This window comes from Uloborus diversus, chromosome 4 (genome assembly GCF_026930045.1).
Source record: "Uloborus diversus isolate 005 chromosome 4, Udiv.v.3.1, whole genome shotgun sequence".
Classification (NCBI taxonomy): domain Eukaryota; kingdom Metazoa; phylum Arthropoda; class Arachnida; order Araneae; family Uloboridae; genus Uloborus; species Uloborus diversus.
In genome coordinates, this window is record NC_072734.1 from 19,301,257 (window position 1) to 19,315,984 (window position 14,728).

The 14,728-nt window shown below is 31.8% G+C and overlaps 1 protein-coding gene across 2 annotated transcripts in view; it reads left to right on the plus strand.

Annotated features, from left to right (window-relative positions):
- LOC129221533 (filamin-A-like) overlaps positions 1-14,728 on the plus strand; it is a 112,966-nt gene that overhangs the window by 55,809 nt on the left and 42,429 nt on the right. For both annotated transcript variants that reach the window (XM_054856024.1, XM_054856025.1), the window contains exons 2-7: positions 6,110-6,250; positions 9,982-10,113; positions 10,236-10,409; positions 10,512-10,670; positions 12,598-12,801; positions 14,091-14,243. In XM_054856024.1, coding sequence (XP_054711999.1) covers positions 6,110-6,250; positions 9,982-10,113; positions 10,236-10,409; positions 10,512-10,670; positions 12,598-12,801; positions 14,091-14,243 — 963 coding nt within the window. The remainder of the gene's footprint in view (positions 1-6,109; positions 6,251-9,981; positions 10,114-10,235; positions 10,410-10,511; positions 10,671-12,597; positions 12,802-14,090; positions 14,244-14,728) is intronic.

A 14,728-nucleotide genomic window follows, 5' to 3' on the forward strand; every position in this document is an offset into this window, starting at 1 on the left:
ATAATTTTTGAACTTGATATTTTGTTCAAATTTATATGTATTCTTTAAAAAAATAAATGGAAAACAAAATCCATTTTTTTAAAGAAAATAACAAGTTTTAGGCCAAGTGTGGGGTATCTAAATATTTTTTAATTTGAATAAATGTTTTGTAGTACATGCGGGGTAAAGTGGCAACGCTTTATCAACAGAAATGTCGTGTTTCTAAAAAAAGGTTTTTGAAAATCGGCACGGGCTGCCGTTGTTCAACTTATATGAAACTTTTTTTTACAATTGTTTTGACATAAGAGGACAAATGTAAGAGGGTATGCGGCTTGAAAAATCGACTTTCATTTTTTGTGGGAGACTCTAGTGAGTATGCTTTTTATTTACCTATTTTTTGAAAAGTAGCGAAATAGTGACTACATTTCAAAAGTAGTTTGTAGTTACTACTTTTTAAAAAAAAGTAGTTGTACTTAACTACATTTTTAGCAAAGTCGTTGTAGTTGTAGTTAACTACATTTTTAGCAAAGTAGTTGTAGTTGTAGTTCGCTACAAAAAAATGTAGTTTTTCCAACCACTGGTCAGAGCATATTTATGAATGGTATCACGGTGAAGATCTAACCCTAAGTCACTGCTGAATGAAATAACAATATTAAGAATAACATTTTTATATTTTTCAGGTATCAATTCTGTACCTCAGAGCCAGAAGGGTGTAAGTTCAAAAATTACTGTTTTCCGTTTATTAGTGCTTTGTATGTAGACTGCTATTTCGCATCGAACCTTGCAAACATATTTTTTTTTAAATCCTTTTTCAGTTGTTTACCAAGGATAAAAGTGTGTGCGTCCCATCCTTTCCACGCACCAAGAAAAACGTTTTTCCTTTCTCCTGTAAAATTATCATAATGCGACTGACTGCCTTTCTGTCTCTGAGGAACAGAACTGTTGCATTTTCTGGGAGAAAGTCACAGTTTGGTTTATTTTTTAGTCGCATCGTTCTGTTATATACTGAATTTTATCGAAACATTTCTAACAAGTACCAAAATTAAAAACTATCTTTAAAGTATTGACGATAAAATAATACAGTGAAAACTTTGTGATTAAACATTATTACACATTGATCCTTTCCATCATTTAAAAAGTTTCAGAACACATTAAATCAATATTAAAAAAGTTTTTGTTTAATATTAAAAAATTAAAAAATAAAAAAACAGAAATATTGTTACAGAGCTTTCTCTTTTCTTCTGTAAATGCAAATTATTTGCAATAACAGTACACACACAAACACAAAATGAGCTACAGCGATTTATTTATTTATTGAGCAATCACGATTGTTTATTGTTCTCATTTGACTGTTTTGATGTGCTATCATTTTATTTTCCCACCAGCACCCTCTGCCAGCACCACCGTACGTCGTGTCGGCCGGCCTCATGATGCTGCTCCTCTAGCGAAAACCGTCTCGAGGTTGCGTCCATATCCTACACACACACGCCTACACACACATACACACTCATGCCTGCGCACAAACACACTCCTAAACTCACACACATACACACAATCATGCCTGCACACACACGCGCGTACACACACAGCACTTCATACACAACACGCACACACATGCATACATACACACACACGCACCCACACACATGCGCCTACACAAACACACACGCGCATTCATACACAGACACGCTCGTGATTGCGAAAAACATAATTTGAATTGAAGATGCCAAAAATTCAAATTAATATAATTTTGTTTTTATTTTATTTTATTTATATATTTCTTTATTTATTTTGTCGCTAAAAATGACTCATTTCCAGTATTGGTTCTGCAGCGATATATCTCTATCGGAGAACAAAGAAAGAATTGTGTCGATATCGTAGACCGAAAGTGCTTAGTTTCGGCAGCAAGTTCAGGCGACAAAAGAACCTGCCAAATTCCGAGACTTCATACATTGAATCTTTAATTTGTCACAAGATTAATTGTCACTGCTCAGAGCTTCTTTTCTTTCTCTTCACTTGTCTTCTACTTCACCTTCCCCGCTATCAAGTATTTGAAGATGTGAAGTATAGCCAACCGCGATTCCGAAAATGAGGTGTAAGTGCGGACGAGCTATCTATCATCGAAGAAAAGACTGCATTCGCAGCTCATTATATTAGGAATTAACTGTTTTTTAGCACATTAAATATACCAACGCTCTCATACCTGGGTTTAGAAACCTGCGTCTACGTTTTTCGATTCTTATTTCTGAGTTTATTCATTTTATTTAGCACTAGTGGTACCCGCACGGCTTTGCCCGTAGTAGAGAATTAAAAGGTTATTTGGTTCTTCTGTATATTTACAAATAATGGATGATGAATTTCTCGCCAATTGGCTACGTTCATTCGCTCTCACATTCCACGTCATGATAATTCCGTAATTTACTCGTCCATCTTATGATAATTTTGCTCCGGAAAATGTTCTTAAATTTAAAATAGAAAAAGAACAAAATCGAATTTTTGAAAAATCGCTTCGAAGTGCACACCCCCATACTACAAACTAACTTTGTGCCAAATTTCATGAAAATCGACCGAACGGTCTAAGCGCTATGCGCGTCACAGAGATCCAGACATCCAGACATCTAGACATTCAGACATCCTGACGGAGAGACTTTGAGCTTTATTATTAGCAAAGATATTTTTTTTACCAGTGTTTTTCAAATATATATTTTTTAATCTTAAGATGAAAATTATTTTTTATTCATTCCACACTTTATTAAAATATTACGGCACTTTGCAGTTATTCATCGACAATGTTAAGATGCTATAAAAATCTGTGTGATTGAATTTACTCACACTATCCTAAAAAAAGCAAGATTAGTCTATTTATTTCTTTTTTTTTGTAGAGAAAAATAGCTGTGCAGGTTATGGGAGTAATGTCATTGGTATCTCGAAATAAGACAATACTGACTTGTGTAAAATGAGTAGGATATAAATTTAATATCAATAAAATAAATCAATAAAACATATTGAATCAATAAAATAAAAACAAATTTAACTGATCATTGATTAAGTAAAATTACTTAGTTTTTAATTAAAAAAATACCACTTGATCGTAGCTATGAAAAATCATCACATACTTTGTCTATTTAGGAAATTCTGTGGCATTTTTTCAATTTTTTTCAAGTACGTAGTTAATTTATAGCACGTTTTTGGAACACCAAACTAACTCGCTGCCTTTAGTATTACAAATATATTAACAAGGACAGCGTACGTTTCAAATTTCTGTAATATTTTTTACAAATTGAATTATACATGCATATTATACTGCCGTGTGCAGGTAAAGAGCAGTAACTACAAATTTTTCATTTTTCATTTTTTTGCATTTTTGTCTTCCATTGTACATTGTCTTTATTGTACAAGCTCGCTTATTCGGTTTTCGCTGAAAAAAAAGCGCGAAAAAGACGTCTAATTCCAACATTTCCATGTTGTTAGTATTGAATCCAAAACCCGTTTTTTGAAATATCTCGGAAACTCATTTCTGCAGATACTGCCGTTTAACTGCACACAGCAGTATACATAACTTAAAACTGTAATTGATTTCCAATTTTTAAGCGTATTTATCAACTATCATTGTTTAAAAAGCAATGTCTCGTTATAAAATAAGAAGGATTACGTAATCATTCGATTCGTTTAAACATTTTAGATTTTACGTTTCCTCGGTACCATGAAATGAGCTTAAGAATGTTTTCTAACTGACTTTAAAGTATTCAAGTAAAGAAAAGGAAAAGACATAAACGTTTTTAAAAACTACAGAAAAAGACAAAGTTTCCTTTGAGATCTGCAACTGGGTCAATGCTCACACATACACTCAATGCTTAGCTTACGAAAGACACTTTTTGCAAATGAGCTGATTTATTTTTATCATTTTCTGCAACAAAGTTCAATACAACCATCGTTGAGGACAAAAATAGCGCAAATTGTAACGAAACCAGTTAATTGACGGAAATATACCGCCTTTAACTCAAGTATAAGGCTGGAAAACGTTTTAGTTATTATTCAAATCATTCTTTTTACGAATTTGAAGGGATGTCAAAACTCGTCAATCCCTTGCTGAACATCAGACATCATGCGAAAAAGATTTTGTCAATGTCTGAGGAGACGGAAAGAAATTTGTCAGAAGGGAATTTTTGACGGCCTTGAAGCGAGGAACTCTCTCTCTCTTTGGTAAGTGGGAGGACATCCAGATATGTTGGCACTGTCATCAAGAAGAGGAACTAGTTTAGAGATAGCATAGAAGGCACTTTGTGCCTGACGGCAGTTTGAACCAAGAGGCGAGCTTGATTGTCTTTTTAAAGCATATATTAAACATCCATTAATAAACAAAGTGTCATCAGCAGTCAGGAAAAAAAAATAAAGAAGTTTGAGAAAAACACCGCTTTCAATGAAGTACAAGGACTCTCTTGAAGTATATCAAGTCTGGTATGAAAGCTACATCTGGTCGACTTCAGAGTCGTTACTACGGAACAAAGTTAGTTCCGTGGTAAGTCTTATACGCATAGTGCAAGGAAAAGTGACTCATAGTAGTAAAATTTTGTTTGCAATAGCATAATTTTTGTTACAGAACTGCAGTAATTTTAAAACTTGGCAATGCAGTTTGGTTCTTGTTTTAATAGTAAGAACTTTTCAGTGTCGAATTGGTTATACACTATTGTCTAAAAGCATTGCAAGTTTAACAAAGGTATTTTTTTTTTCTAGAAAAGACTTTAAGAGTGCATACGGTAGGTGAACCAAAGGTGGCAGTGTATCTAAGATAGACCACCCTCCAAGAATAGAATAACATAATCTTATTTTTTATCACAAAACGGTAAAAAAATACCTGCAGTGCAAATGGCTAAATTTGAAGAGATTATCTTGATCTGTTGCCATTGAATGCATTTTTCAAATTTTGTAACTTGAATTTATCAAACGCTCGACTTCAAATATATATATATATATATATATATATATATATATATATATATATATATATATATATATATATATATACTCAACAGTCTAGTCCACTATTTGTTTATCTGTCCCCTTTCGTTTGTGTCGTGGGTTAAAAATGGGGAACAGTATTAGAAATCACAACAATAAACAGTAAAATTACCCGCATTTAATATCCAACAATGTATTAATTGCACTATCAATACAATCCTTAAAATATTTTGTAAGCAACTGAAGAACTTAAATTTCAGAAGAATGCTTCAATCAGAGATTACTCTGTACAGTCGAACTCGCTTATAACGAGTCTAAAGGGACTGCGATATCCGCTCGTTAAACCGAGAGTTCGTAGAAAAATGAGTTTGTGAAATATTCACAAAAATTCATACCAACTTACTTTTTCTGGTTCATTTGCTTTGAACTGCCTTATTGTCTGACACTACCTTTCTTGTGCACCCGAAAAAAATCGCCACTTGCACCTTTGACTTCAGAAAAAGGTAAAAGTCTTTATGCACAAAAAAAGGAATTGATATTCTTCATATTTGTCATTATCGCCGTCGCTTTCTCCCCACCCCCCTCTCTCCATTTGCTTAATTTTGATCTACACTATCCTCGGAAGTATGCCTCTGAAGTTATAACATACTGGCGTCAACAAGAGAAAACTCATGATGTTTGACTCATCACTAACTTTCGGTTGACTTCAGAGAGTCAAAGGGATTTTTCTAAGAAAGGATAAGCTGAGTTTAGTCATATCACTAGAAATTTTATGAATCACTAAAATTTTGCTCGCTTTAAGTGGGTTTGTTCGTTAAAAGCGATTTATGCCTCTATTGACAAAACATTGTACAAACCAAATCTTCTTGATGTCCTCGCTAAATCCGGGTTCTCGTTAAATCAGGGTTCGTTACAAGCAAGTTCGACTGTACTTAAATTTAACATCAAAAAATCTCAAGCAAATTTTTAACTAAAAGAAAAAAATCAATGCAATCAAAAATCAGTAACAGATATGAATTTCTTTGATGTCCCTTTTTTCTGAACATTTCTGGGAGACAAAACGTTTACATTTAAGTTTGAGTAGTAATTTTTTGCAAAACTTTAATCTTATTATTTTCTTCAAACATGCTTTAAAATAAGTGTATATTTATTTGTTCATTTCTCTCAACAGGGAACCTGAAAATGCCATCTATAAAATATGACAAGCCAGTGATACTCGACAATCATGATGGAACTATTACACTCAAGTATGAACCAAAAGAAATTGGCACCCATGAACTACAAATTAAATATAACTTAGAACAAATACAAGGTTGGTACAATGCTTTAGAAATAACCTGATTAAATTACCAATTGGTATAACGTCCTATATAGACATTTTAGTAAAGTACGGGTACAGGAGAGGTTAAAAATATATTGTCGAAATCTATACAGGGGATCTTAAAATTGAAGAGACAAACTTTTAGGGAAAGAAGATTACATCTAAAATTACAAAGAAATGCATAGGAACTCATAACTGGAAACGCCTGAGGAGGCAATAGTAGAAGACCGAAAAAGACATAAGACAGTGATAAACATAAAACATGTATTATTAGGTACAACTGGTAGAATTGGCATATTAGATGAACAGTTCTTACTGTGTTGCAATATGTTCTCAAAGTTATCAACGTTAGGAGCAATTCCATGAAACTAGAGACATCACAGTAAAAAAAGAACTTCATTGTATCAGTAAATTTTTTCTTTCATATGAGGAGAAAAAGACCGTATTTTTATAAACCTATGCAAAAAAAAGTATAAACACATTTTTTGTAAGTTTTATAGGCAAATTCGAACAACACTACTCAGTGCCCATGTGTCGCTTTATGAGCAGTTCTAAAAGTTAATTCTTTTTTTCACTTAGGAAATTAATTGTTATGTCTACAATCTTATTTTTTATTGAAATTTTGTTTACACAGGAAGAGATTAGACCAACAAAGAAACTTTAAACTGTTATAATTGTCTTTTAACATTTTTTTTTAAACTAGGCCTCATACTCTCTCTCTCTCTCTAATGTAACATCAGTCACGAAATTGTATAAAAGTTTGCATTGCTTAAACAAAAAATAACCCAAGTTAATAAAAAGTCATATTCTCTTCATTTATAATGATATCTTTAATATTAATCCCTTAAATATTTAGAAATAGTTGAGTTTAATTATTTAAAACTTATTTAAAATATGTAACATCAGTCACAGTAACATCAGTCACATTTCTCTTTTCGGTAATAAACCTCAACCAAATTGCACAAATGCCATTGATTGCTGCAGAAAGGCAAAAAAAGAGGCGAGATAATTAAGAAATAAAGGAAAACATGAAAATTACAAAAAGTAAAACAAAATAGAAGCTAAAAAGAGTGGATGATAAAAAATAAATAAAATAATTTTTAAAAACGTAGCATAATCACCAAAGGTAGTTTAGAATAAAATTAGAAAGAGAAATCAGTTGAAGAAATAGAACAAGTATAGAACAAATTTAAAGTATTGAAGTCCCAGGTTTAAATTAGCAGCTGCATTGCCCCTCTTCAAAATAATGAAACCTTAGTAAAATCTGTTAGTCATTCAAAGCGCTCTTTGTTATATGTTCACAAAAGAAACTGCTGCTGCAAAAACATTTCTGGCATGAAATTTGATAAACAGATACTCCTAGTTCTTCATGTATTACATTTGAATAAAAGTGCTTCATCATCGATAGAGAAATATTTCTAAATGTCACAGCTTCATGCAAATTTCAGAGCTATCACCATCCGACCAGCAGTCATGTTATAAAGAGTTATATTTGAGTGATACTTTTTTTTTCATTCAAAAGCTGTATTAGGTGTTTAGGAACAACCCTTTTTTTACAGTAAAGGAGGGAATCACTTCCAGCAAAATATGTAACAAAACTGTTGACTGCAACTGGAGAACGGGTTTTTGAAGAATGTCACTAATAATTGTATCACGAGAAGTTAGATGCATTGAAATTAAGAACTAAGAGTGTTTAGTGACTTTCAAGATTCAAGCAGAAAGACATTAGAAATAGCCTGTCAATGTGAATGAAATTAATTGTTCACATGAGAAAGGAATGAAATATTTAGCGCACTAGATGTAATAAATGCAAGAGGACTTTTTATTTTATGAAATACGTCAAAAAAATATTTTTTAAAACTTTATAAATGTATTTTCTTGTAATTTAAATACAATTTTAAACAAAACATGTGCTAATTTCATTTTTAATGAGAAATAATATATAATTTCAGCAATTTATTGTAAATGTAACATCAGTCACAAAATCTTTGTATCATCAGTCACGGGTGTTAAATAATTTTTATACTCTCCGTTTTTAAGTTTTTCCAATAAAACAAAGTGTTTTCATCAAGTCTAAAACCTCTACTTTAAGGGGGAAAAATCTGTTTACATTTTGCGTTATTAGTTTGAAGAGAATTTCAAATTATATATAAGTCAATTTTCTCAATGTCTCTTCTGCGTAACATCAGTCACGTTTTTTTATTCCCTTTAATTTCACACAAAAAAATTTTCTCAAGTCTGAAAACAAGTGTGGGGGCAGTGATGTACCATATCATAATATTTTAGATCAATTTCAGAAGAAACAAAATTTAATTTCAAGACAGTGCTGAATTTTTTACTTAAAAATGCAGTCAAATTGTAACGTCAGTCACCGTGGACAGACCCTTAGACTTTTACTATGAAAGAATCTCGACATGTTTAACCATGTGCGACAGCTATTGCTTTGTCTATGCTAGATACGGATCATATCCACAGGTAAAACTGCAGGTGTCTAGGGAACATTACGAATTGTGTTCATCTAGTGCCCCATTTACATTAGTTATGTCCAATACAAATTTCCTGTTAATGAATGTGATGTGTTTCTCAGATCTACTATCTCTACCGCTACTTCCCCTGGGGTTTTCGGTCGTGCAATTCTCATTCTTTTAGATGTAATCTACCTCCTCATAGTTTGTCTCTGCAGTTTGTAGACAGCTTGTATATAGGATTCATATACAGAGGATGCCGCTTATATGAATCACGTTTGTTCTAAACAGTTTTTAATCTATAAAGCGGCTTATTCAATAAAGCGGCTTATTCAATAAAGCTTAATTTTGTTCTGTTTTTGACGATTTTGTTTATTAAGGGGTTACAGTACCTCAAAAATGATGAAACGATCAAAAAAAGTTATTGCTTATTTCAAAACTAAAAACTATTCTGAACACAGGGGAAAAGTTTCATTGCTTTAGTTCAAATATTTAAAAAGTTATGTAAGGTTTTAGGACATGCTCGCTATGTGTTCTTATGCAAAAGAAAAACTTTAAATTGCTTTTTCTCGATGATGGTTTTTTTGTGTTTTCGTGTCATTAGAATCCCTAAGGATTTTTTTCTATTAAAAATACAGCTTTAAGGTAATACGTTTTGCAATTGTAATAACATATTTGACAAAACTGTGCATTGGATAAGCATTTTATAAATTACTCAAATGTTTAGAGCATGTTAAACCATTAAAAACCAATTTTTTTTTTCAACTTTGATTTTTTTTACATAATTAATCACAGAAAATTTTCTAATAAATTAATGAGCAAATGAATGCACAGACTTTTAGAGATGATTATAGTGATCGTTTAGCAAAAAACTTTTTATAAATTAGTGCAAAAATAAAAAAGCCTTGGAGATTTTAAAAAATTGAAATTTTCCTCAATTTTTTGAATTTTTTAGAAAAATAGCCAATATTTTTAAATTTTGAAAATAAATTATTGATTACGAAATAAGTATGCATGTTATGGTTTCAAAGAATTATAAAATTTACTTAAATTTTAAAAAAATGTTTGAAAGGTACTTGACCCCTTAAAGCGGTTGATTCAATTAACCACTGATTCAGTTAACCGGCGTCCACTGTATTTATAAGTGTATGTAATCATTACAACATGAAAAATGTAGGCCATTCTGAAAGAAACAAGACAAAATTAGATGTTAGACGTATGTTTTTCCTCGATAAGTACTTTTTACTTTTTTTCCAGGCAGCCCGTACAAAATTCATGTTGATAATGTGGGGAACGGTACACTCACTGCCTATGGCGCGGGACTCGTGAGAGGCGTTGCTGGGGAACCTTGCACGCTCACAGTATCAAGCAACAAAAGCAATGCCATGGGTAAAGTTGTTTCATAGTCAACTAGTGAATTCCTTTAAATTCAGAATTTGGATCTTATTTTGGGAAATTCTATATATATTGCTCTTTTTATACAAAAAAAATTTGCTTTGGGTTTGTTTTAGGTAAAATAACCGTGGAAGTAAATGGTCCGTCTAAAGCTGAAGTGACTTGTCACGATAACAAAGATGGTACAATCAGTGTAACATACGTTCCTCCGTCTCCAGGAGAATACAAAGTGTCCATCAAAGCTGGAGACAAACACATTCGCGGAAGCCCTTTCCCAGCAAAAATTACAGGTAAGTCGGGCTGAGGTTTCAAATGTATCGGTGGAAATCTTTGAAGGAAATGTGGAATCGTTTTTTTGAATTTGTTATCAACGAATAATATTGTTCTTTCAGCTGAGGGACGCAAGCGCAGTCAAATTACCTTTGGTCATTCCAGCGAGGTTACGTTAAATGTACAAGAAAAGGAAGTGAAATGTCTCAATGCCAGCATAGTCGCACCATCGGGTTTGGAGGAGCCTTGTTTCGTCAGGAAACGAACGGATGGATCACTATGTAAGCAGTTATACTGCCCTATTAATATGTTTTTTTAAAAAATAATTATGATTTTGAATTTCCCACAAATATGTTGTACATTTTCTCTTTTTCTGAAAAGTTTTTTATTTTATGTTCAAAAGTATTTTTCCCATCACTTCTGCTCTAACTTTCATTCAAAAAATATATTTAATGTTTTTGTAAAATATAACACAATTTGACAAATACAAGATACCTTTTTCATGAGATTAGTGGAGCAGCTGAAGAGAAGATTCGTTCTCACAACCAATCTCTAGCTAATTAAATTATTTAAAGTTTGTGTGTTTAAAATATTGAAATCTCCGGCCATGTGAAATCAATCAATACTTCTTGTACTCCTTTTTCAATTAAGGCATTTGTTAAAACGAGTGGTAAGATAACAAAGTGAATGATATTTCAACCACTTTGAAAATTTACTTTGTAATCACCTTGTAGCCTCTTTATTAGGAGTAGTTTCTAAAATCCTAAAATGTTAGTCAACCTGCAGACATTCACTACCTTTTTACTTCATTCATCAACTATAGAACTCTCTGTAAAAAGTATGATAAGCCAAATATTCGTGCTTTTTCTCTTGTCATTAATTTAACAGATCTAATATTTTTGTGTGATTCTGCAAACATCATTGCATTGTACTACTCCAAAGCACTCACTTAGGAAATTTAACTTAAGAAGCCTTAACTTAACAAAGTCCCAAAGTGTTTTATTCAAAATAATTGACTTGCACCTTTTTGTAACCCTAAGTATATAAACATCATTGGACAAATGATGGGCTTAAGTGATAATTTTATTAATGCTCTCTTCAGTACAAATTTCACTCGGAGAATTTATTTGGAACGTTGTTGGGTTGCATGAGTATCAATAGGTAAAAGAAAATGCAATAAACTCCAAGAAAGTCTTTTTAGGCAAGGTAGTTGAAAAAAAATGTAGTTAATCCATGATTTCTTTTGTCAAAAAAAAAAAAAAAAAAAAAAGGAAAAAAGGAAAAGAAAAAAGAAAAGAAAAGAAAGAAAGAAAGAAGAAGAGTATAATGAAACATAACAGACCAGACACTAAGAGCATGAAAACTGAAACAAAAAGTTATAGTAAAATTACCGAAAAACACACAGCACATAAAATAGAGAGAAATATAGCAATAAAAAACTCCTCTCAATAAGAATGTCTGAAATGGCATTTGAATTCTTGCAGACAAAGTTGGTACTAATAAATACTAAAGCTTGAAAATAATTGCTCCGCTCTTAATATTAATGAGTTAGTACTGCTACCGAAAACTTAATCAAAGATTTCAGCAATATTCTTTTTCAAACATTTTTAAGAATGATGGCAAGCTTTCTTAGAAAAAGCCTTCAGATAATAACTGGAAGAAGTAATGGGGTCGCTTCCGAAATTGTAAAAAAAAAAAAAAAAAATCTGAAAGAGCATGCTTAAAAACATAGAATCTGACAATTTTAAAAATAATTTGACTAAGTTTAATATTTTTCAAAATTTACTTTAACCAGTGCGCTTTCATTGTTTACGCTTCTGCCGATGACATCGCAAATGATGAATTGCCATTTACTGATGCCATTCACAGAGCATAATATTTAATTCGCTTCTTTACTCACATGTGTTGACAACGATATGGTTGATAGCAAGCGTTGAGGGCAAGATTTAATTCGATTCTTGATTATCATAACGCGGTAGACAGATGCACCAAAGTACATCATTTGTGACGTCATAAAGACCATGCCTTTTTTTCAAAATCTGACATTTTAAAAAATTAATTAAAAAATAAACGTTAGGAAAGGAAAGGTTTTTTCTCGCTCCATTTTTTTTTTTTTTTTTTTGCTTATTCTATCAATTTTAGTGACTAAAAGTAATACTTTTGACTGAAGGAAACAACCCCTTTGCTACAAACATTCTTTTTTACTAGGCATATCTTTCACTCCCCGGGAAGAAGGTGAGCACATAGTGCACGTAAAGAAAATGGGAAATCACGTTCCAGGAAGTCCCATGAAGATTAACGTTCTCGTAAAAGACATTGGAAATGCTTCAAAAATCAAAATTACTGGCAACGGTTTAAAAGAAGGGAAAACGCATGCAGAAAATCAATTTGTATTACATACTGCTGATGCTGGTAAGTTTACTTACTTATTTAAACCCTTTAAATAATCTTAGAATACCAGTATACAAAATGAGGACTATGTTCATATGTGTCTGTCTGTGTCTGTGCGGGATACTCAAAAGACCCTTTCTAATACCTAGTCTTGGTGCAAAACTTAATCACATCTATAGGGTGTGCGCTCAAAGCTTTTTTTTCATTATAAATTTATTTATTTTCCATTTCTAATTAGTTTTTGTTTAATCATTTTCAAAGCTAAAATCAACTTAAATTTCCTAGTGAAGGAAGAAAAAGTTCTTTAAACGTTTTACATCGGTGGAAACTGCTTTTTTTTTTGTGTGTGTGTGTGTGTGTGTGTGTATGTGCACAAGATGAAGTTTCTTCCAAGCTCCTTAGTTAACTAAAACAGGAGTCTTAAACGTTGCTTACTTGGTTCTAATCTAAAGCTTAACTCAAATCAAAAACTACGCTACTGAACATAATGTTACTTAACCGCTTTGGAGACCATGAATTTGAAAACGACTTTTCAAACGGAATATTCGACCGCTTTGTTAACCTGTTTTGTTGTCGACCGAGCCATATATAAAAACAAAGATACAACTCATAAAAAGTTATGGATAAACTGCATTGTAATATTATATAGAAAAGTGAAAGATATATGTTTTCAACGTCTTCATTAATTTATTCTTCGAATTTTTCAACAAACTTTATTTTTGAATAATTTTACCTTCAATCAGCATAAAGAGTGCATTATGTCATTAGAATTTCTAAACATCCTTTTCTCATTCTATACACATTACACTGTCATTATTTCATGCGCTTTGTACGTCTGAAATATTTTATAAAGTATTAAAGTGCAATATTAAACAACACTAGTTCAACGTTAACTCTTATACTTAAAACTCTGGAGTAGTAGTCGGCAACTGGTGGACAACGGTTCAGATGTGAACCGCAGAATGTCAAGAACTGGACCCCCAAAAATATCTTGAAAGTATTAATTATACCTACACATGAATTATTTAAAATATAATTTTATGTAGACAATTATGTTTTAAGACGCTTTGATTACTTTTCCTAGTATTTTAGAAGTAATTGCTAAACTGATTTAAATTTTTATTGGTTAGTGCAGAATATGATAGTTTTTTTCTGAACCTCGATAACAACTTTTAAAAGTATCTGGACCACAAATAAAAGTAATTGATCCCCGCCCTAAAGCGTATAGAAGAATATATGAGTCAACCATTAAAATCTACTTTGCATAACATCAAACAAAAACGCTCATATAAGAATTGTAACTTGTTTAGGTTATGGTGGCATCAACTTCTCTGTAGAAGGGAGGAGTGCAGCCGAACTTAAATGTGAAGATAAAGGGGATCGAGTACTAGTATGTTCTTATAAACCTACAGAGCCTGGATATTACGTTATCAACTTAAAGTTTGCAGATCACCATGTCCCAGGTATGTATTAAAAAATCGGCAATGTAAATTAAAGTATTTTTTTAAGAATATGAAGTTTTTCTCCAACATCAACAGTTTATTGTATTTCCTCATCACAAGCAATTTATCATGTGTTTACGTTTAGTGATGAAAAAATTTCTTGTTATTTTTATTATTATTTTTCTTCAACCCTCCGAAAGGCTCTGAATGGTTGAATATAACAAATAATGGGGAGTGCAAAAATCGTCTTTGCACTCACTACACATTTTATAACTAATACTTTCTTTCAGTTAAAACTTTACATCACATGTACATTTCAAGTAACTTGCTCCATAGTCTCTAGCTTGAATAAATAAGAATAAATTTCTTCCTTAAGAATAATCTGAATACACTGCATTAAATTTTGACACACTATAAATAGGCACATACAAGCATAAATCAAATATAAATTGGCTAGATAAATTGTAAACTTCAAATTTCATGGACAATTTTATGTATTAACGTGT